Source organism: Passer domesticus, chromosome 17 (genome assembly GCF_036417665.1).
Source record: "Passer domesticus isolate bPasDom1 chromosome 17, bPasDom1.hap1, whole genome shotgun sequence".
Lineage (NCBI taxonomy): Eukaryota > Metazoa > Chordata > Aves > Passeriformes > Passeridae > Passer > Passer domesticus.
The window spans coordinates 9,257,501-9,277,226 of NC_087490.1; the positions used below are offsets into that span (position 1 = coordinate 9,257,501).

The 19,726-nt window shown below is 63.6% G+C and overlaps 2 protein-coding genes across 3 annotated transcripts; one reads left to right on the top strand and one right to left on the bottom strand.

The window, feature by feature from the left end:
* Window positions 1-1,380: 1,380 nt before the first annotated feature.
* CRYBA4 (crystallin beta A4) lies at window positions 1,381-11,141 on the bottom strand. 2 transcript variants are annotated; one of them, XM_064392249.1, is made up of 4 exons: window positions 10,721-11,141; window positions 10,481-10,623; window positions 5,818-9,503; window positions 1,381-5,553 (listed from the first exon to the last, which is right to left on the bottom strand). In XM_064392249.1, the coding sequence occupies exons 1-3, from the start codon at window positions 10,988-10,990 to the stop codon at window positions 9,356-9,358; spliced, it is 561 nt and encodes a 186-aa protein (XP_064248319.1). In that variant the 5' UTR covers window positions 10,991-11,141; the 3' UTR covers window positions 1,381-5,553; window positions 5,818-9,355. The 2 variants fall into 2 exon arrangements, 1 of the variants encoding a protein (XP_064248319.1); XR_010348613.1 differs by lacking the exons at window positions 10,481-10,623; window positions 10,721-11,141 and having other exon boundaries at window positions 3,669-5,553; window positions 5,818-7,465; window positions 7,947-9,322.
* Window positions 11,142-15,425: 4,284 nt separating this feature from the next.
* Window positions 15,426-19,030, top strand: CRYBB1 (crystallin beta B1). Its single transcript, XM_064392454.1, has 5 exons — window positions 15,426-15,585; window positions 16,323-16,441; window positions 17,990-18,122; window positions 18,246-18,388; window positions 18,722-19,030. The coding sequence occupies exons 1-5, from the start codon at window positions 15,445-15,447 to the stop codon at window positions 18,900-18,902; spliced, it is 717 nt and encodes a 238-aa protein (XP_064248524.1). The 5' UTR covers window positions 15,426-15,444; the 3' UTR covers window positions 18,903-19,030.
* Window positions 19,031-19,726: the final 696 nt, after the last annotated feature.

Sequence of the window (19,726 nt, forward strand, 5' to 3'; positions counted from 1 at the left end):
GCTCAGCAGCCCCACAGGGAGCTGCTGGCAGGGGTGATGCCTGCAAGTTTTCCCACTTAAGGTGGATCAAAGCCCGGCTGTGTCCCTGTGAGGTGCTGGGGACAGCAAACACAGGATTCTTCCCGGGATAAAGCTCCAGCATCTCATAAAAACCTGGATAAGGGTGAGCCCAGCTGCATCTGCCCGCCTGCTGAAAGGGAAGGAGGGGAAAATGGAAACTCTGTGGGGTTTTTTATGCCTTATTTGCAGAAGTGGGAACAGAGGCACTGTTCAGGGCAGGGCGGTGGCTCGGGCAGAGCTGAGGACACGGAGCTGCTCCTGGGCTGCCTCCCTGCCTGCCCCCCGGGTCCCTCGGCAGCTCCAGGCCAGCGCTGGGGCATTTGGGAAGGGCAATGGGGCATTTGGGAAAGGCAGTCGGGGCATTTGGGAAGGGCAATCGGGGAATTTAGGAAAGGCAGTTGGGGAATTTGGGAAGAGCAATCAGGGAATTTGGGAAAGGCAATCGGGGAATTTGGGAAGGTAACTGGGGCATTCACAATCCCTTCCCGCAGGGCCCTCGGTGGCAGAGAGCCCCCAAAATGCCCCGGATCCTTCCCACAGAACCGCGGCTCAATTTGATGTAAATAAACACCACTTCTGCCGCTCGTTCCCTGTCACACGGGCTGGGGGCACGGGCTGTGACACGAAAAATACCCGGAAAATCAGCCCGGCAGCTCGGCTGCTGCCCCCCGCCCCGCCGGGAGGGGATGGAGCCGGGACCCCTCCCCACAGCCGGGGGGGTCCAGCCTCCCCCTCCGCAGAAAGGCAGGCGGGAGCCGTGTCCTGCTTCCCGTGTGCCAGCCTGGAATGGCAGAACCGCGCTCGGTTTGTGCTGGAGGGTGCTTAAAGCTCATCCCTTCCATTTCCCACCCGCGGGCAGCGACACCTTTCACTGTGGCTGGTCGCTCCAAGCCCGGTCCAGCCCGGCCTCGGGCACTTCCAGGGACGCAGCCGGGCACGGATTTTCCTGGAGCACGAGCTCCACCTGCCGCCGCCCTCCGAGCCCGGCCCGGCACCGCCGAGAGCCCCGGCAGCGCTGCCCCGGCTCGGGGGCTCCGTGCCCGCCCTGCTCCCCGCGCTGGGTGATGCCACCGCGCCCCCAGAGCCACCAGCCGGGCTGCCCGGGGCTGCCAGCCCTCCCGTGCCCCTTGTCCCCTCCGCCCACCCAGGGCCCCTCCGGTGCCGCCACACCCCCGGTGACCCCGGTGATGCCGCGGTGAGAACGGCCTGTCCTGGGTCCCCCACACCCCCACGGGAGCTGGGGCACCCCCAGCTCAGCCCCACAGGGCTCCCCCAGCCCCCCACGCTGCACCAAGACAGAAGAGAAAGGAGACAGCCAGGTGGTTGCACACTTGCCATGTTCACAGTAGACTTTACAGGTTGTGGGGACATCCTCGGGGCTGTGGGGACATCCTCGGGGCTGTGGGGACGTCCTGGGGGCTGTGGGGACATCCTCGGGGCTGTGGGGACATCCTCGGGGCTGTGGGGACGTCCTCGGGGCTGTGGGGACATCCTCGGGGCTGTGGGGACGTCCTGGGGGCTGTGGTGGCTCAGGGGACTCCCGGCTGGTGGCTGTGCCCGCAGAGCAGGGGCAGCCCTGACCAGCTTGGAGCGCCCTGGGCAGGACAGTGTCCCCAGGGCTGCACCTCTGCCCGTGTCACTGCTGGCGTGCCCTGGCCACACGTCCACCAGCACAGCTGAAAGGGGGTCTGCACCTCCTGCCCCTCTCCAGGCAGCTCTGGGGACACCAGCAGAGAGGGATGGACAGACAGACAGACAAAGGGATCAACTCCTGCCAGCCGCGGGGACTGGGGAGTAGGGCCAGGCAGCCCTGAAGTGCAGGAGCAGAGCAAAGGAGTGACCTGGCTGTTTGGTGCAGCCTCTCTGCGCTCCTGCCCTGCTCTGAGCGGGGAGCAGCCACCCACGGGCACTGGTGGCCTGTCCCCACTGTGCAGGGTGACACCTGCCAGCTGCATCCTCTGCCATCGAGCTGACTGGTGGTCCCACGGCTCCCCTGGGGGACCAGCCTGGGGAGGTCCCCCTGGGGGCAGGGAGGCTGCTCTGGAGCAGAAGGGGGGGTCTGTGGGGTGGGGAGGAGGGTCCTTCACAGAGGTGGGCTCTGACAGCTCCAGCCCAGAGCTGGTGGTGCTCCTGTTCTGTGTAGGAGCCCTGAACCTGCCCACCCTGGGCCTGACCTGTCCCATTCCTGTCCCATTCCTGTCCCATTCCTGCCCCTGTGCTCCCCACTCTGCCCTGGCTCTGCCTTCCATCAAACCCAGGAGCATCAGCCCTAAAACCCATCCCGGTGGCAGCTGTGCAAGGGAAGGGCCCTTGGGGGATTAGTGGGACAAGGTGGAGGTTGGACAGACACGGAGCCGGGTGGGGAGGGGACCCCCATCATCCTGAGAGAGACCCCCCAGCTAAAGGAGCAGGCTGGGCTTGGCACCTAGCAGGGGAGGTGGCAGTGTCACGGGGCCACCCAGGGGAGGTGGCAGTGTCACGGGGCCACTCAGGAGACCCCTCTGGCTCTGCTCCCAGTGCAGGCAGGAGAGCTGCCGTGGGTGACAGTGACATCAGCCAGTGACAGCGGGTGCTCTGGCTATGGGAGCAGAGAGCACAGGCCAAGCCAAGAGTGCCAAGCTGGGCCCTGTTGGATCTGCCCCCCCTGACAGAGCTGCTGTGACCCCCAACAGCCACAGTCTGGGATGTCCCCATGAGCCAGCAGCACAGGGCCACCACCACCCTCTGCTGGCACACAGGGCGTGGCTCTGTCCCCCTGAACGCTGTCATTGTCCTGCCACGTGCCAAAGCCACCCAGGGCCTGGATCCTTCACCCTGGCAGGGTCCTGCAGAGGCTGGGGGTGTTCATCTGGCTGACAGATGGGCACAAAGCAAAGGCCAGGCCGTGCCCCCATCACCTGATGGCAGAGCCCCTGTGACACCCACCCCAGTCCTTGGCTGGCGCCAGGGGACCCTGCAGTGACACAGAGCTGAGTTAGTCTCACGCTGCCAGCAGCGGCTTCCACATGCACCAGGCACAAGAGAAACTGTGGAGAGACACAGGGGGTGAAGAGAGGAGCCCAGGAGCACCAACGCTGGGAGCAGCACGAGAACATTGCCCATGACAGGTGACCTGGGGCCTCAGGAGAGCCCCGAGCTCAGGCTCACGGCAATGGCTTTGCTCTGTGGCTGAATGTCTCTGCAAACTGGGTTTGCTGGGTCTCTACAGCCACTTCCAGTCATTATTAATGGGTTTGTGCTGTCCTGTTGCCACTCAGCCTCTTTTCCTCATTGTGCCACGTGAAATTTGTTGGAAAACGGGCCAAGAGGGAAAAATTCAAAGTGCCCCAGGCTGAGCATCTTCTTTCCCACGGTACCCAACGGGAGCCAGGGATGCTCAGCAGCACGGAAAATGGAGTGCTGCAGGTGAGTAAGTCCAGGAGGAGCCACTGTCACTTGTCATGGCAAACAGCACCCGAGAGGCAAAGTGCAAAGAGAGTTGTTAGTAGCAAGAGAGAAACAGGGAGGATTAGTACAGTGGGAACAAAGTACAGGTTAGTAACAGAAGCAGGGCACTGGTCTGCCTTAGAGGACACACACACTGCAAGAGAAATGAAGAGAAAAGCAGCAATGGTTAGTTTGTTTAATTCAGTTCAGGAATGTGTTAGTAACAGAGATCTACTGGCTTAAAAAGGAACTGAAAAGCTTCTGCTGATAAAACCGTTTTAGGCTCCTAGTCAGCAACAGGCTCCACAGGCAGAGCTGGGCAGGGCGTGTGGGGAGAAACCCTCTCCTCGTGCCCCCGAGGCAGGGGCTGCTGTCCCCTCTCCTGCCCAGAGCAGAGACTACTGTCCCCTCTCCTGCCCAGGGACCAGCATTTCCCTCTCCTGCCCTGGACAGGAGCTGCCTGCAGGGGCAGGAGCTGCCCAACACCACTCCCGCCCAGTGCTGGGCAGCCAGCCCTCTCTCTCTCTGCCTGTCCCTGCCTACCCCTGCCTGTGCAGCCTGGCACTGACACCTGGCACTTCCAAAGCCTTTTTCCAGCTTTTCTGTTCCCCTTTAAAGGCAGTGCTGCTGCCGTGGTTAGTGGGCAGGAGGCAGGGCTGCTGTGGGTTAGTAGGGCATGCGCTGGGCTGGTTAGTGGGTTAGTCCGTGTGCCAGGGGCCGTGGCAGCCCCGGGGAGGGCACAGGGGTCCCAGCAGGTTAGTAGGTTAATGTTGGCAGCATGCAGAGCCAGGCCCAGCAGCAGCAGGGCTCTGGCTCACAAGAGCAGGAGGCGTTTTTGGGCTTTGGCATTTGGGGAGGTGTTAGTGGAGGGTTTAGCTGGTGTAACAGAACCTGTCTGAAAGAGATGCTCAGCAGGCATCTGCCCCTCTGATCCCTGCCAGGGAGGTACCCGAGGCCCCTCACAACATGTACACATGTACTTCCCACCCCTGGTGCTGGGAAAGGTGAGAGACAGGATGCATGGAGGACACAGCCCCAGCAGTGCCTAAAGGACTCTGAAGGAGCTGGAAGAAGCAAAGGAGGAGAGGGTGAAAGAATCACTGGCAGTGTCTGGGGCAAGGCTCCAGCACAGACCACGGCAGCTGCTCCAGGACTGACCAAGCTCCCACTGCACGTGCAGAGAGGAGGAGATCCAGCAGGGAAAACCACCGTGGAGCAGAGGAAAGGTGACCCACAGCTTATCCCATCCCCTTTGGAAGCTGCCTCTCCAAGGGGCTGAGCACTGCTCCAAGGGCTGCAGGAGCACTGTGCCCCAAGAAACAGGGATGGGATGGGGCACCCAGGAAAGCCTCTGCCCCGAGTCCCTCTGGGTCACCTCCTCCCATGGCAGGAGCTCCTCTGGTCCCCAAGAGACACTTTTCCATCTTGGACTTCAAGGCTGTAACACCTGCCATGAGCTGTGCCTGTCCCCAGCCCACTGCACCCCCGTCCTTCTGCCTGGGTGGGGACAAGGGCCCGAGTGGCTGCGTGGTGAGGACAAGGTCCCACCTGCTTACAGGGCCACTGCAGGGGCCACAGCAGGAGGATTCACTGCCCTTGCTCCTCCCCAAGCTCCAGGGTGCTCCACAAACCAGGTGTTTCAGCAAGCATCAGCCAGAGGGAGGGCAGGATCAGTGGGGACACACACAGCCCCTTTGGGCTCTGGCCATCGTGTCACCTTGAGGAGCTGGCACTGCTCTGCCCCCACTCCCTCCTCCTACTCCGTGCTCAGGGAAGGGGACAGGCCTGGGGGGAGCAGAGGGAGGCAAGGACAGCCCAGCACCTTGCAGGAGAGCCGTGTGCACACGCAGCCCCGTGTCCTCAGGTGTCACCACCGCAGGCTCCTGGGCCGTGTCCCCCGCAGTGGCCGGGCTGGTGGCTCCACGCCATGGCAGAGGGTGCCAGGGTGCTCTGCTGGGGCCAGCCCGGCTCTGGCATCATGTTCTGGTGTGATGGCAGCTCCTGGGCCCGGCTCCCCTCTGGGCACGGTCAGGGCAGGAGCTGGGCCGTGCCCCTGGGGTGGTGGCACTGAGGAGCAGAGATGCTGTGAGCCCTGGGCTGTGGCAGCCACCCCCTCCCCACTGCTGGGCACATGTGGGGGACACATCCTCTCGTGCAGGTGGCCCTGGGGATGGTGTGAGCCCCTGCACCCCGCTGGGGCCTGGGCAGAACCCTCCAGGAGATGGGGCCCTGAGAAGGAAGGATGATCCCAACTTCCCAGCACCTCCCTGCACACGAGGGGTGGAAGAGCATGGGGCTGGCACTGCCTGTGTCCCCTCCCCAGAGTCCTACCTGTGGTCACCAGCTACGGGAGTGCTGTGCAATGTCCCCTGTTCCACGTGGCTCTGTGCCATGGAGGCAGCGAGGGGACTGTGTGAACAGACCTCAGGTCAGTCATTAGCAGCTGCAAAAGAAACAACCAGCGCAGCAAGGGGGACAAACAGGGCACCATCCTGAGGCACAGCCCAGCCAGGAGCCTGGCAGGAGGGTTGGGCACGCACCTCCCTGCCCCTGTCCCCTTGCAGGGTGAAGGAGCTGAACCAGGCACAGGGGGGCATTGGAACCACCAACCAGAAGTGGTGGCAATGCCCCAAACTGTCCCTACCTCACTGGAGGCAGGGACTGATTGCCAAAGCCACTGCCACTTTGCTGCCACCTCTGCCCCTGCCGTGGGGTAAAGCTGAATCTGGGAGCCTGGGTTCCACAGGCACTGGTTAAACTGGGGCAACTGGAGGTCACAGCCGCACTGCAGAGGGTGCTGCTCCATCTCCTCGGGGATTTGGGGACACGTGGCCGGTGCCAGCAGCCAGCCCATGTCTGTGCCCTGCCCTGCCCAGGACAGCAGCAGGTCCCGGGGCAGCGGGGCCGTGGTGACACCGCAGTTCAGCTGCGGAGCCGCTCCTGCTCCCCAGGGCTCATTGTCACCACAGCCGCCGGCGCTGCGGGCGGGACAGTCCCTGCCCTGGGGACAGCGCTTGCAGCCCAGCTGCGGGAATGTGGAATGGCACCGAGCATCTGGCACACGGATCCCCGGCTGGATCCGAGCACAGGGAGGTGCCTGTGCTGGGGCAGGGTGGCCTCTGTGGCCTGGGAATGAAGCAGATCCCAGGGGACAGGGAGGGAAAACAATTTTGTGCAGACAGGGCTGGCTTAAACACTCGTCTTGGGCGTGAGCTTGAGCTGCCTCTGCCACACTCGTGGGTGGCACATACAGCGGCCCTGGGGGCTGGACACCCGAATTAAATGGGGCTAAACCCCCTCCTCGAGTGAGGACAGAGGGAGGAAGAGGAGCACAAGCTCCACTGCGGGCAGGAGCAGGGAGATGAGGGCACAACAGGCCAGAGATCCCAGAGAGATGGTCTGTGGGATGTGGCATCCATGCACCCTGACCCCCCAGATCCCGGCAGGGTGGGCAGACACCCCTGCCCTGTGCCCTGCCAGCTCTGCCCGAGCCTTGCTGCCATCCAGCAGAGCCCAGGCTCTGGCACTGCCCAGGCTCCGGTGCTGCTGCAGGGGTGCCAGGCACTGCTGCCTTTGTCTGCAGCTCTGGGGCTGGGCAGCCCGGCAGAAAAGGGGGGTGAAAGGCTCCTTGCAAGCCCACAACGCCTGAAAATCTGATTATTTCTGGGCTCCTCCTGGCTCCCAGGGCAGGACCAACCCGCACACACAAAAGGCTGCGAGACAATGAGGGAGAGAAAATGGCTCCGCAAGAAGAGCATCTGCCAGGTTAAGGCTGAGGAGGAGGAAGGGCTGGGCTGTGCCTGGGGCTGCCGGCCCCAGCCTCGCCTCTAACCCCGCCTGGGATCATCAGCTTTAGGAGAAAACGGGGGCTTCGAGACAAAGCAGTAAACGAGCATTTTGGCTACAAATCCTCCCAGGAGCATTGAAAATCAGGCAAGAATCCATTTACCTGGCAGGAGCCCTATTCTTGATGAGGATTCTGGAAAAAAAAAAAAATACAAACAAGCGGTGCAGCAGTTAGTTCTGATTTGAGGGGGGGGCTGCAGGCAGTGTCCGGGGTGGGTGCCAGGCTGCCCAGGACGGGATCACCGGGATGTGGCCGGGAACACGCTGCGGGATGCGCGGCTGCTCCTGCCCGAACAAAGGGAGGGAACCTGCCTGCTCCCCCCGGGGAAGGAGGGGGTCCTGCCGAGGGGGGCCTCTAGTGGGGTTATTTATAACCAGGGAATAATACATTGAGAAGGAGGGTGGTTTTTGGGCATGGAGAGGAGGGAGCGGCCGCATCCTCCGGCTCCGCACCTCCGGGAGCGATGCCCGCAGGACCCCCCGAATCCCGGCGCGACATCGCCCCCCGCTCCCGCCAGAGGTGGGGGCGGCCCCCGGGGCTCCCCGCGCCCCCAGACCCCACCGGCGCCCCATCCCGGTCCGCAGGGAGCGGAGCCATGCCCGCGGTGCGTTACCTGCTCCCGGGGGCCGGGCTGGGGCTGGGGGGCGCCGGTTCCGCTCGCTCCTGCCCGCCGCGCCGCTCCTTTGTGCTGGAGCCTTCCCAGAGCATCCCCGAGGAAGAGGCGGCCGAGCAAACTCCTCCTCCAGCAGCCCCCGGCCCCCCCGGCCCTACCTACGGCGCAGGAGGATGCTGCAACTCGCATTAAATTTTAATGCTGGAAATGCGGCCGAGTCACCTTTTCCCCGCACCGCTCCCGCTGCGGGAGACCCTGGGGACCCCTTTACCACGACAGCCTCTGCCAAGGCCACTGTCACCCCCTGCCAGGCATCGCTCACCGTGAAATCACGGGCTCCCCACAGCCATGGGTGTGACGCAGGGGACGCGGGACAAGCGGGGCAGGGGCTGTCGGGCACAGCCCTGGGGACACGGTGGCACAGATGGGGTGGGGACGGATGGCAGACAGGCCAGCCCGGCCTGGGGACACAGCCCTGTCCAAGGACAGCTCCCCTGCCGCGCGGGGGTGGTGACAGCCCCTCCGCAGCGCCGAGCAGCTGCTGGGCTCCCTCATTGTTCTCCGAGTCCCCGCCGGCTCCCCGGGGACCCCTGGTGTCGCCGCCAGCTGCCCACCGTGCCTGGCCATGTGCTGGCCCCGCTCCCGGCCCCCGCGTCCCCCCAGGGCTCTGGAGCTGCGCAGGGACAGGGGGTACCCAGGGCAGGGGGTGACAGGATCCTCTCCTCGCGTCTCCCTGGCTGCCGGCCCCGGATGGGTTTGCCCTGGGGCGCAGGAGGGTTTCATTCAGCCCATCCCACAACTTTTTGTTTCTGCTTCTATTTAGCCTTTTTAATTGTGATTTCCTGCGGAGAGAATCCCTTGCTGGGCAGCATTCCCTCCCCTGGTGGCCTTGCTGCTGCAAATGTCATGGATGGGACATTTTCACCACATAAAACATTTCCTCCAGAGCTCTTCTGAAATGAGGAATTTTTCCAGACCGGCCCTTCCCGGCTGCATTTTCAGCTTTGGCTGCACACTGGGTGTGCGGGAGTGAGGGATGGGTGCCAGGATGGGTGCAGGGGTGTGTACAGCTGGGTGAGAGTGCTGGGATGGGTACAGGGTGTGCATGGACACGGGGATAGGTGCACACTGCTTGATCCTGCAGCTCCTTTCAGCCCCTGGCAGGTGCTGGAGGAGCAGATGGTGTCTGTGTGGTGGTGGGGTGTGGGGGTCCTGCAGAACCCCTGCACCTCCGGGCAGAAAAATTCCCCTCCGCCTCATCCCTGCCGCTGCAGAGCCCCTCTCTGCCTCCGGCAGTGTCACCATTCCCGGCCACGCACCCCCATGGCCCTTGTCCCCAACTGCCAGCGCCGCCTTGGACAACTGAGCCTTTATTGAGCTTTGTCCCCGCGGCTCACACGGCACCGCGCTCACTGCTGCACCCTGCGGATGGACTGGACCTGGCCCGTCTGCGCGTGGGACCCCCACTCCCGCACGTGTTTGTACTCGCCCGCGGGGCTGTCGCTCTCCAGGAGGTACTGAAAGCCCCGGTAGCCCGGGTACTGCGAGCAGACCCACCTGCGACAGAGCAGAGAGCGGCGCTGGCCCGGGGCTGGCGGCGCCGCGGAGCCCCCGCAGCTGCCCGAGCATCCCCAGCCCTGCTGCCCGAGCATCCCCGGCCCTGCTGTCCGAGCATCCTCAGCTCTGCTGCCCGAGCATCCCCGGCCCTGCTGCCCGAGCATCCCCGGCCCTGCTGCCCGAGCATCCCCGGCCCTGCTGCCCGAGCATCCCCGGCCCTGCTGTCCGAGCATCCTCAGCTCTGCCGCCCGAGCATCCTCAGCTCTGCTGCCCGAGCATCCTCAGCTCTCTGCCAGAGCATCCCCGGCCCTGCTGCCCGAGCATCCTCAGCCCTGCTGCCCGAGCATGCTCAGCCCTGCTGCCCGAGCATGCTCAGCCCTGCTGCCCGAGCATCTTTAGCCCTGCTGCCCGAGCATCCCCGGCCCCGCTGCCCGAGCATCCTCAGCCCTGCTGCCCAAGCATCCTCAGCCCTGCTGCCCGAGCATCCCCGGCCCTGCTGCCCGAGCATGCTCAGCCCTGCTGCCCGAGCTTCCTCAGCCCTGCTGCCCAAGCATCCTCAGCCCTGCTGCCCGAGCATCTTTAGCCCCGCTGCCCGAGCATCCCCGGCCCTGCTGCCCGAGCATGCTCAGCCCTGCTGCCCGAGCTTCCTCAGCCCTGCTGCCCGAGCATCTTTAGCCCTGCTGCCCGAGCATCCCCGGCCCCGCTGCCCGAGCATCCTCAGCCCTCCTGCCCAAGCATCCTCAGCCCTCCTGCCCAAGCATCCTCAGCCCTCCTGCCCGAGCATCTTTAGCCCTGCTGCCCGAGCATCCCCGGCCCCGCTGCCCGAGCATCCTCAGCCCTCCTGCCCGAGCATCCCCGGCTGTGCTGCCCGAGCATCCTCAGCCCTCCTGCCCGAGCATCCTCAGCCCTGCTGCCCGAGCATCCCCGGCTGTGCTGCCCGAGCATCCCCGGCCCTGCTGCAAGCCCCGGGTACTCACGCGCCGGAGCGGACAAGGAAGGAGCCCACGGTGCTGCTGCCCCAGCCCAGGGCGGGCAGCGAGGGGCAGTCGTCGCTCATCTCCGCCCGCTTGCCCTGGAAGTTCTCCTCCTCAAAGAGCATCAGCCTGCTCCGTCCGTGGTCCTGCGGCCGAGACGGGCACGGCTTTGGCGCTGCCACCCTGGCCAGCGGTGGGCTCCGGGGGATGCCCCGCGGGGGGAGCCGGGGCGGGGGCACTCACGGCGCAGGCGATGGGGCGGAAGGAGCACATCCTCTCCACGTGGTAGGCGTTGCTGCCGCTCCACGCCTCCCAGCACGGGTACTCGCCGCGCTCCAGCACGAACTGCTGCCCCTGGAAGCCGCAGTGCTCGAAGCCTGCCCACCTGCCGGGGCGGGAGGGGTGAGACCCCCGGCGCGCCCACCGCCCCGCTGGCAGCCGGGCTGTGCTCGCTGCACCCAGCGCTGCCCACAGGAGGCAGCTCGGGTAGCAAAAGGCTCTGGAGGCCTCCATCCTCCAACCCCCCTGCTAGCCGGGGTCCCGCAGCAGCGTGGGGTGGCCGTGCCCCGGGACCCCCCACTCACGCCCCGCTCTCGATCTTGCAGGAGCGGACGGTGCTGAAGCCGTGCTCCGGGGTGCTGTAGCAGTCGGTGGTGAACTCGTGCTTCTTGCCCTGGAAGAAAGGCTCATCCCACACCACCATCTGGGGGGGATGGAGGGAGTCAGGGGGCTCTGGGGGTGCAAAGGTTACAGCCCCATTCCCGGGTGTTCACAGGGCAGGGTGCTGGTCCTGTGGGGCTCCTGTACCTTCCAGAGACCAGAGGATTTCTTGCAGCGGTGCGTCATGGTGGCTCTGCCAGAGCACAGGGGAAGGGACAGTTAAAGCTGTCTCTCTGCCCAGATGAAAATGACCTCAGGAGCCCTTATTGTCACCCTTCACCAGCAGCTGGGGGACAACAAGGGGTTTGCTCCATGCTGGAGCAGATGAAGAGCTCTGTGGCTCTCCCTGCCCGGCTGCAGCTGCCACCAGGGCCATGTGGAGCAGCGGGCACCTGGCCCAGTGGGCACCTGGCCCTGGCAGACATCCCTGCCCGTGCCTGGGGAAACTCCTCCTCCCACTGGCAGCTCCCTGATCCAAAGCCCCGGTGCTGGCAGGGCAGTGCTGAGCGGGGAGCACTGCAGAGTCAGCTGTGTGCCCACACTGACCATCAACACCTGCCCCTGCCACAGCCAGGGACAGCCCCCAACCCCCAACCCCACCACAGCTCCTGGTGCCAAGGAGAGATCTAACCCTGGATCTTGGGTGTTCCCACAGCTGCTTGCTCCCAGGCCCTGCCGTGGGCGTGGGGCAGCTGCCCCAGGCTCCAGCGCTTACCTGGGGTGAGGCACTGGTGCCCAGTGAGGTGACATGTCCAGCAGCCTCTGGCTGGGTTTTTATAGCCTCCAGATAGAGACAGAGCCCAGGGGAGCATTACTGAAACCCCTAACTCAGCACATGGCGGGGAGGAGGGACCGGCCGGAACAAAGGCGCCGTGTCAGAGACACTGATGAGCCGGGACATGGAGCTGGCCCACCGGGCACAGGCTCTGACCCCCTCCCCACAGCTCCAGGGCTGGGGTATCAGCCCTGGCTACTGTCAGTGCTCCTGCCATGTGCCCTCCCTGGTGCAGGGCTGGGCTGGGCCATGTCCCAGCTCTGGCAGTGCTGCCTGCTCGGGGACACAGAGAGGTTTCCTCACCCCTTTCTGGGAAGTGGGAGGAATGACATGTCTCCACTTGCTCTCCCTGCAAGGGCAGAGCAGCTCTACCCTAAATCCAGGGTGGCTCCTTGCAGGCTGGGCACACAACAACCATGGGCACCATAAGAAGTGGGCACCAGGGGCATGGAAAGTGGTGGTGGGGAGTATAAAAGGCACGGGAGGGACTGGAGGTGCAGATCATGACTCGGGAAGAGCTGCAGCCACCTCCTGCCTCTGTGTGCTGGAAAGACTCTGCTGCCACCACATTTTGGGGACCTAAACACCTTCCAGCTTTGCTCACAGTGACCCACACACCTCACAAATCATCCCGGGGTAGTGCCAGGGCTCCACAAAGGCTGGGCAGAGGCACCCACCCAGCCTGCCCCTTGGAGCAGGCAGCAGGCAATGGAGGCTCTTGAGCCCAATGGGAAAACCCATGTCCACAGGGAGTGCTGTGTTTTGGGACAGAACTTGCTAGAAAACTGCCAGGAGGCTGAGCCAGAGTCCCCCTGATGCAGCTGCAGCAGCCCTGTAAGCCCCGGGCACTCTCGGGGAGGCAGAGCAGGGCAGCTGGGGAGGCTCAGCACAACGGGTGCCCCAGGGCACAGCAGGGCTGCACGGGACCTGCAAGCCCAGCAAAAGCCCTCTTGGCACTGGCACAATTTGTCCCTGGCCTCTCGCTGTGGCCTGAGCTAAACCCAGCTTGCACTGGCCACCAGCACAGTGACCACCACTCGCTCACTGTCCACGCCGTGTCCTGGCAGTGTGACTCGGTCACTGGAGCCTGTGCCCCCACGGTGCCACTCATGCCTGGCAGGGATGCAGCAGCAGGAGATCCACGGGCAGCAGGACTCACCAGGGCAGAGCAAACCCTCGTGCCTGTGCCCTCTGTGCCCACACTGTGCCAGCTCTGGCCATCTGCTGCCAGGGCAGCTCTTTGCTGTGCTGGAATTGTGCATCTCTGTGCCAGGGAGGGATGGTGCAGTCAGGGCACAGGGTCCATGGCAGGGCTGAAATTTTGTGTCTGGGGGGCTCAGGGATGGCCAAGGATCAATCCCTACTGTCAGCCCTGCCACAGCACTGGCTCAGGGAAGCACACGGGGATGCTGGGTGCTCAGTAAGGAGCAAAGCACCATCAGGAGCAGGGCTTGGCCCCTCCGAGCTGCTTTTCCAATGCCCAGGTTCAAAGGTGCTGGAGATTGGGAGGGGAAGCAGAGTCAGGAGCAGGGGGTGGGGAGACCTGGTGATTAATGCCCGGGAGACAGCACAGGGAGAGCACCCATGCTGGCTCTAGGAGGAAGAGAGGGCAGGTTAAATTAGAAATCTGGGTAAAAACCATGGAAACGAGCGCAAATTGAGATAATGAATCATAAAACACTGCTCAGTATCAAGGTGAGAACCAGACTGAGCCAGTGCCCAGGGTGATGGGGCAGCAGACCTCACACCCAGCCACGTCACGGGCACAGCACACCCCCTGAAAAACCTCGGGAAAAGAAGGGATCAATCCATTCTTTTTGCTGGGGATTTTGCGCAGTGGCCCAGAGGGTGCAGCTGGACCCCACCACTGCTGGGTGACACATGAGAGGAACAAAAGAGGAGGGCAGCACACGGGGCTCTGAGCCCTGTGCCCGCACAGCCCGGCTGAGGCACTGCTGGTGCTGGATGCTGCGGGAAGCTGCGGGTGCTGGACAGGGGTGTGGAGATGCAGAAAAGCTGATCAGGGGCTCAGAGGGACTTGGCGAAGGTCCCCCCGAGGTGCCATGGGGTGGGGGAGATGTGGCACCAGAGGCTGTGGTGCTGCAGGGACTGGTGCCAGTGTGTCCCCAACCAGCCACCCCACGACCCTCCTGCACCAGTCGGACAGAGCTGATGCCCCAAAACCATGAGTGTGGTGGTGGCAGAACCAGGGGTGGTACAGGGTGACCACAGCACGGGGAAAATGAGCTAAAAAGCAAAGGAAGAACCCTGCCAGTGAGCGGGGACGTTCCCAAGGGAGAACAAACACTGTTTTCAGGCACTCAGGTGGTTCGCAAAGTGTCAGCTTCCATTACACATCGTTTGGAAAACACCGGCTCTTGAAGCACTTCAGAACACTCAGGTCTCGCTCTCTGGCATCTCCAGGGCAGCGCTGCCGACACTCGCGGGCACGGGGCGATGTTCCAAGCGGGAGGTTCCGTGTTTGGAGGGGAGGCACGGGCACGGCGGGGCTGCGAGGACAGCGCGGTGTCGCCGCGGGCCCGGGCCCGGGTCGCTGGGCAGGGGAGCTGTTCCGTGCCGGTGCCGGCGCCGGCCGGGCCGTGCCAGGGCTATATATGCCCTGGCGGGGCGGCCGCACGCGGGGTGCCGGGCGCGCTGCAAAGTGGCACGGTCAGGTCTTCTGTTGTGCCGGGGGCACAAAGGAAAGTGCTGGGTTCAGCGGCTGGGCACGGGGCCGGGGAGAGGCTTCCAGCTCGCCCAGCGCTTTGCAGGATGTGATGACTGGGCGGCCGCGCAGACACTGATGAGCTGGCAGTTCCTTTGTGAGCCCGCCCGGGGGTCTGCCCTTGCCAGGCTATAAAGTGGGGGCCTCGCGGCGCCCCGAAACACAAGCCCGCTCACTCCAACAAGAAGCAGCAGCTGCCCAGGTAAGAGGACAAAGTCCCCGGACACCGGGCTGCAGCCGGACCCGAGGTGGGGAGAGGGAAACTCAGGGTCTAAGCCGTGGCCACCGCTGTGGTGGTCACGTCTGGGAGCACCTCTGTGCTCAGCATCCCACCGCCCTCCACTCCCCGGGGAGCTGCTGCTGGCACTCACCTGGGGGGCCACAGCAGGGTGCCAGCTGCAGGGCCTCAGCAGACCAGGGCTGTCCCCTTCCCACCCCTCACACGCTGCCCGGTGCCCCCCGGGCTGCCAGGTGCACCCCGTGCGGGGTGGCCCCGGTGGCTGGCACAGCATCAGGCCCCATCCCTGGGCACTCCTAAAGGGCTAGGACCATGCTCAGGGCTCTCCTGACGACAGAAGGAGAGTATGGACTTCAGGACATCCTGTGATCCCCCTGATGAAGGCAGGATCCTTGCCTGTTCCTGCTGGAGAACCTTCCAGCAGCTCCTCCCCTGGCCCTGCCCACCCACCCCACTGAGAGCCCCCATCCAGATGTCACCATTCCTGGGGTATGTTGTGGGTGCCCACATCCATTTCTCCCTCTAACCTGCTGCTGGTGCCCTGTGACAGACTTGAGCCCACCACCGCGATGTCTGAGACCACAAAACCCGCTGCTCCCGGCCAGGCTGTGGATGACAAGGAGAAGGCAGCTCCTGCTCCAACTCCATCCCTCGACCCTGCTCCTGTCGCAAACAGCAAGGGCGAGGAGCCCTCCCCAGAAGCCTTCAGGGTAAGCCCTGTGGCTCCCTGTGTCCCTCCGGGCTGAGGGACAAGGGCATTGTTCCAGGGGGAAGGACTGTGGAAGTGTGGGTGATGCCACCCCTGCTCTGCCCCTCTGACAGCAGGCACAGGATTTGGGCAGCTGCTGCGGGAGGAACAGTCTGAAGGTGCCTTGGCCAGGACAGCTTGTTGGGGACCACGGGCTTTGGAAGTGCTCTCCCCTGGGTTGTGGTGTCAGGGCTGGCTGCTGTCACCTGCTCTCTCTGGTCACCCCCTGCATGCAGGGGTCCCATGGGGAGGTGGAGGGGACACTAGGGGTGACAGGGCCACCACTGAAATGCCACAGTGGTGCCAGCATGCCACTGAGGCACTGCAGCAGGGCTGGCATGGGGGGTGAGTGATGAGAGGGCTCCGGTGACACCGTGCCAGGCTGAGAAGGCCAAGGCAGACAGAGCACTGGAGAAGCAGCTCCTTCCCACCGCTGTGGGCACCAGCAGCAGCAACACCAGGTGCAGGATGAGGCCATCCTGGAGCAGGAACAGCTGCTGGGGGAGCCTTCCTGTGCTCAGCCTGTGCTGGGCATGCCCATGCACAGAGCCCAGCTCAGCACGGGCGGGCACCAGATCCGAGAAGCTGCAGGAAGGCTCAGAGAGCCGAGGGGGACACATGGAGCAGTGGGCTGAGGCATGTTGGGTCACCCAGCATGAGCACACCCGTCCTCATCCAACCCTTTCCTTGCACCCCCAGATTGTTGTCTTCGACCAGGAGAACTTCCAGGGCAGGCAGATGGAGTTCACCGCCGAGTGCCTGAACCTGGCTGACCGCGGCTTCGACCGGGTGCGCAGTGTCATTGTCACCTCCGGACCGTAAGTGACCCCAGCCACGGAAGGGGCTGTGACCCTGGGGATGTTCCTGGTGGGTGGGGACACGGCCCTGGAGGCACCCCGGGCACAGTGTGACGTTCAGGGACAGCAGGGACAACACAGGAGCAGAGCAGGCATCCGGGATCTCCTTCAAGGAGGACAGGAGGGCCAGGATGGGTGGGAGGGATGCCAGGGCCACACGCAAAGCAAAGGGCACCAGAGGCAAAGCCAAGGGCTGAGGAAACGTGTCCATCATTTCAGGCACCTGGAGCTGTCCATGGAATACAAGGGACCTGCAGATTTTAGAGGAGCCAAGGTGAAATGAAGTGGGATCCTTGGGCCAGGCTGGAGCAGGCAGGGACGGGCAGGGACAAGCACCCGCCTGCACCCAGGCAGCAGAGCAGCAACAAGGGGGCTGGGCAGGTCTCGAAGCCGTGGGAACAGTTGACACAGGCAGGGACAAAAACGATCCCCAAAGCAGATAACTGGGCAGACAGATGATCTCCATGTTGAAAGAGCATCCCACCGTGCTGTGCTAGGCTGGAAACAGCGTGCCCAGGAATGCAGGGGGGCTGATAGAGCTGTGGGGAGGATGCACAGGACATTGCTTGTCCTGACAGCATCCCTGAGGAACCAAGAGGGTGACCTGGAATGACACCATGAAGCACCTGTGACTTTTTTATTAGGACCCCAGAATACCCAACTCCTCTTGAAACAAATGGGGATGGAGCAGCCTGGGAGGAGCTCAGATATGATACCTGGGAAGCTGCACTAGACATAGAAAGGGTGAAATTGGGAGGAGAGAACTTGGGTGGCATTGTGGTCCTTAGAAGCTTCTTGAGAGCCACTGATGGAACTCTGCACCCAAAAATATGCTTAGAGGAAGATGAAAGCAAAACAACCAAGCTGAGCTTTAGCAGCCAGCTTGAGGCTGTGCAGCCTGGGGTACCTGAACACATCTCCTGCCTGCAGGAAAACCCCTGCTGGCATCTGCAGGAAGAGCTGTTCTGCAGGGAAAGGAGAAGCAGCAAACGCAGGACTGTTGTGGTGTCGGGGGTTTCTGGAGCCCCACACCCATGACATTCCCAGCACCTCAGCACCTCATGGCTCTGCTGAGGGGGTGACATTGCAGCTGATGAGCCCCACTCCCAGCAGTGGGATGGATGCCAGGCTGGGCTGGCGCTGGAGCAGTGAGGCGTGCGGGCATGCCAGGATTACACAGCCCAGGCAGGAGGGACAACAGAGCCCTGAGCTGACTCTGCAGTGTCACCAGCTGTCCGGGGGTCCTGCTGCTCCCCAGCTGAGGAAGAGGAGCACTGTGAGTGCTGGTGCCTGCTGCAGGTTTGGACACTATAACATTAGTGAGCTTCCAGCCCACGGATCAGCGCTGGCTCTGCACAGGCCACAGTGCCTGGGCTGGGAGAAAGGTGGCAGCAGGGCGGTGGGGCCACAGCCTTTTTGGAGACCCCTCCACTGTCCTGCAAGCTGGCTGAGCAGGAGGGGAACTGCTGCGTGGCACCTGACCCTCTCTTTGCCCACCTCTCTCCCCAGCTGGGTGGCCTACGAGCAGGCCAACATGCGTGGGGAGATGTTCATCCTGGAGAAGGGCGAGTACCCTCGCTGGGACACCTGGTCCAGCAGCTACCGGAGTGACTGCTTCATGTCCATGCGTCCCATCAAAATGGTGAGTGCTCGGGAGCAGAGAGCCCGGTGGGGTCTGCCCAGGGCTGTGTGCTCGATGCCTCGCTGCAGCACAGCTCCAGGGCTTCGGCCACACTGCCCAGCACCCTCCCTCTGTCTTCCCCAGGAGGCTGAGGACCACAAAATCTCCCTCTACGAGTCTGCTGACTTCAAGGGCAACAAGATGGAAATCCAGGAGGACGACGTGCCCAGCCTCTGGGCTTATGGCTTCTGCGACCGCGTGGGCAGCGTGCAGGTGCCCAGTGGAACGTAAGCTGGGCTGCAGTGGTGGCTGCCTCATGCCAGGCTCCCTGTCCTTCCCAAACGGCTGCTGCGGGCTCTCAGTCAGCCAAAAAACGCTGCATGGCTGTTTCTGTTGGCATGGCTGTTTCTGGTGGCATGGCAGTTTTGGGTGGCGTGGCTGTTTCTGGTGGCATGGCAGTTTTGGGTGACAGGGCAGTTTTGGGTGGCGTGGCCTGTTCCCCAGAGGTTGGTGGCCAGCACAGGGAGGCCCTGCCGGCCCCCTGAGCACCTACCAGCCGTGTTGCTGCTGCCTGGAGCTGCCAACCCCGCTCAGGTGCCCTGTGTTTGCTTTCCCCACAGCTGGGTCGGGTACCAGTACCCTGGCTACAGAGGCTACCAGTACCTCTTTGAGACCGGAGACTTCCGACACTGGAATGAGTGGTCTGCCTTCCAGCCCCAGATCCAGTCCATCCGCCGCATCCGGGACATGCAGTGGGACCAGAAGGGCACCTTTGTCACCCCTGACGCGCCCTCCGACTGAGCGTGCTGCCTGCTAGCTACGAGTCCCGGGCCCCGTGGGGCACCCCCGCCTCCCCTCGCGCTCGCCTGCCCAGCACTTTCCTTGTACATTGCACATTCCCTGGATGTACTCTACCTTGTGAGGCAAATTAAAAAAAAACCAGAAGATTAGAACCGCTCGGGGGTCGGTGGTGCGTGAACGCGGCTCGGCTTGCCCGGGATGTGCCAGCCTTGCGCTGGAGCCGGGTGGGACACAGGGAGGGGGGCTTTGCTGGGGAATTGGTCTCATGCAGGAAGTCCCCGAGCTGGGGCTGGGACACAGGAGACCCTCGGGGTGGGGAAAGGGGGTGGCAAAGGTCCTGCAGCCTGACCCCACCAGCGCCGGTGGGGACCCTCTCAGCTGGGGGACTCGGGGTGCCCTGGGAGCCGCGGAATCAGGGTGGGCTCCTGGATCTATCCATGGAGTCAGGGAGGGCTCCTGGCTCTGTCCAAGGAATCAGGGAGGGCTCCTGGCTCCGTTCACTCCTGCGGGACCGGGGTGCTGCGAGGGGTCCAGGGTCCCTGCCCGCGTGATCCACCTGGCCACTAATTAACAGCCGAAATTGCAGTCAGTCAAAGACCGATTCACTTTCAAGGAGTTTTTTTTCCCCCCTCGGATGCTGTCCCTCCCCACCGGGCACTCCTTTGCGGCCTCATCCCCCTTCCCATCCCGCTGCCTCCCGGTGGGGCACCTCGGGTGGCATTCCCCTGCGCTCCCACGCCGCTAATTAGCGACGGCGGTGATTAATTACAGCGACAGCAGCGACGGCAGGGCGCTGCACAGAGGCAGCACCGGCAGCGGGGCGG

Excerpts from the sequence above, each read along its gene's own strand:
- CRYBB1 (XM_064392454.1), top strand. The coding sequence starts at position 15,445 with ATGTCTGAGACCACAAAACCCGCTGCTCCCGGCCAGGCTGTGGATGAC. Across the intron at positions 16,442-17,989 it reads GTCATTGTCACCTCCGGACC|CTGGGTGGCCTACGAGCAGG; the intron begins GTAAGTGACCCC and ends CTCTCTCCCCAG. Across the intron at positions 18,123-18,245 it reads CCATGCGTCCCATCAAAATG|GAGGCTGAGGACCACAAAAT; the intron begins GTGAGTGCTCGG and ends TGTCTTCCCCAG.
- CRYBA4 (XM_064392249.1), bottom strand. The coding sequence starts at position 10,990 with ATGGAGGCCTCCAGAGCCTTTTGCTACCCGAGCTGCCTCCTGTGGGCA. Across the intron at positions 10,624-10,720 it reads TCCGCCCCATCGCCTGCGCC|GACCACGGACGGAGCAGGCT; the intron begins GTGAGTGCCCCC and ends TCTCGGCCGCAG. Across the intron at positions 9,504-10,480 it reads TTCCTTGTCCGCTCCGGCGC|GTGGGTCTGCTCGCAGTACC; the intron begins GTGAGTACCCGG and ends GCTCTGTCGCAG.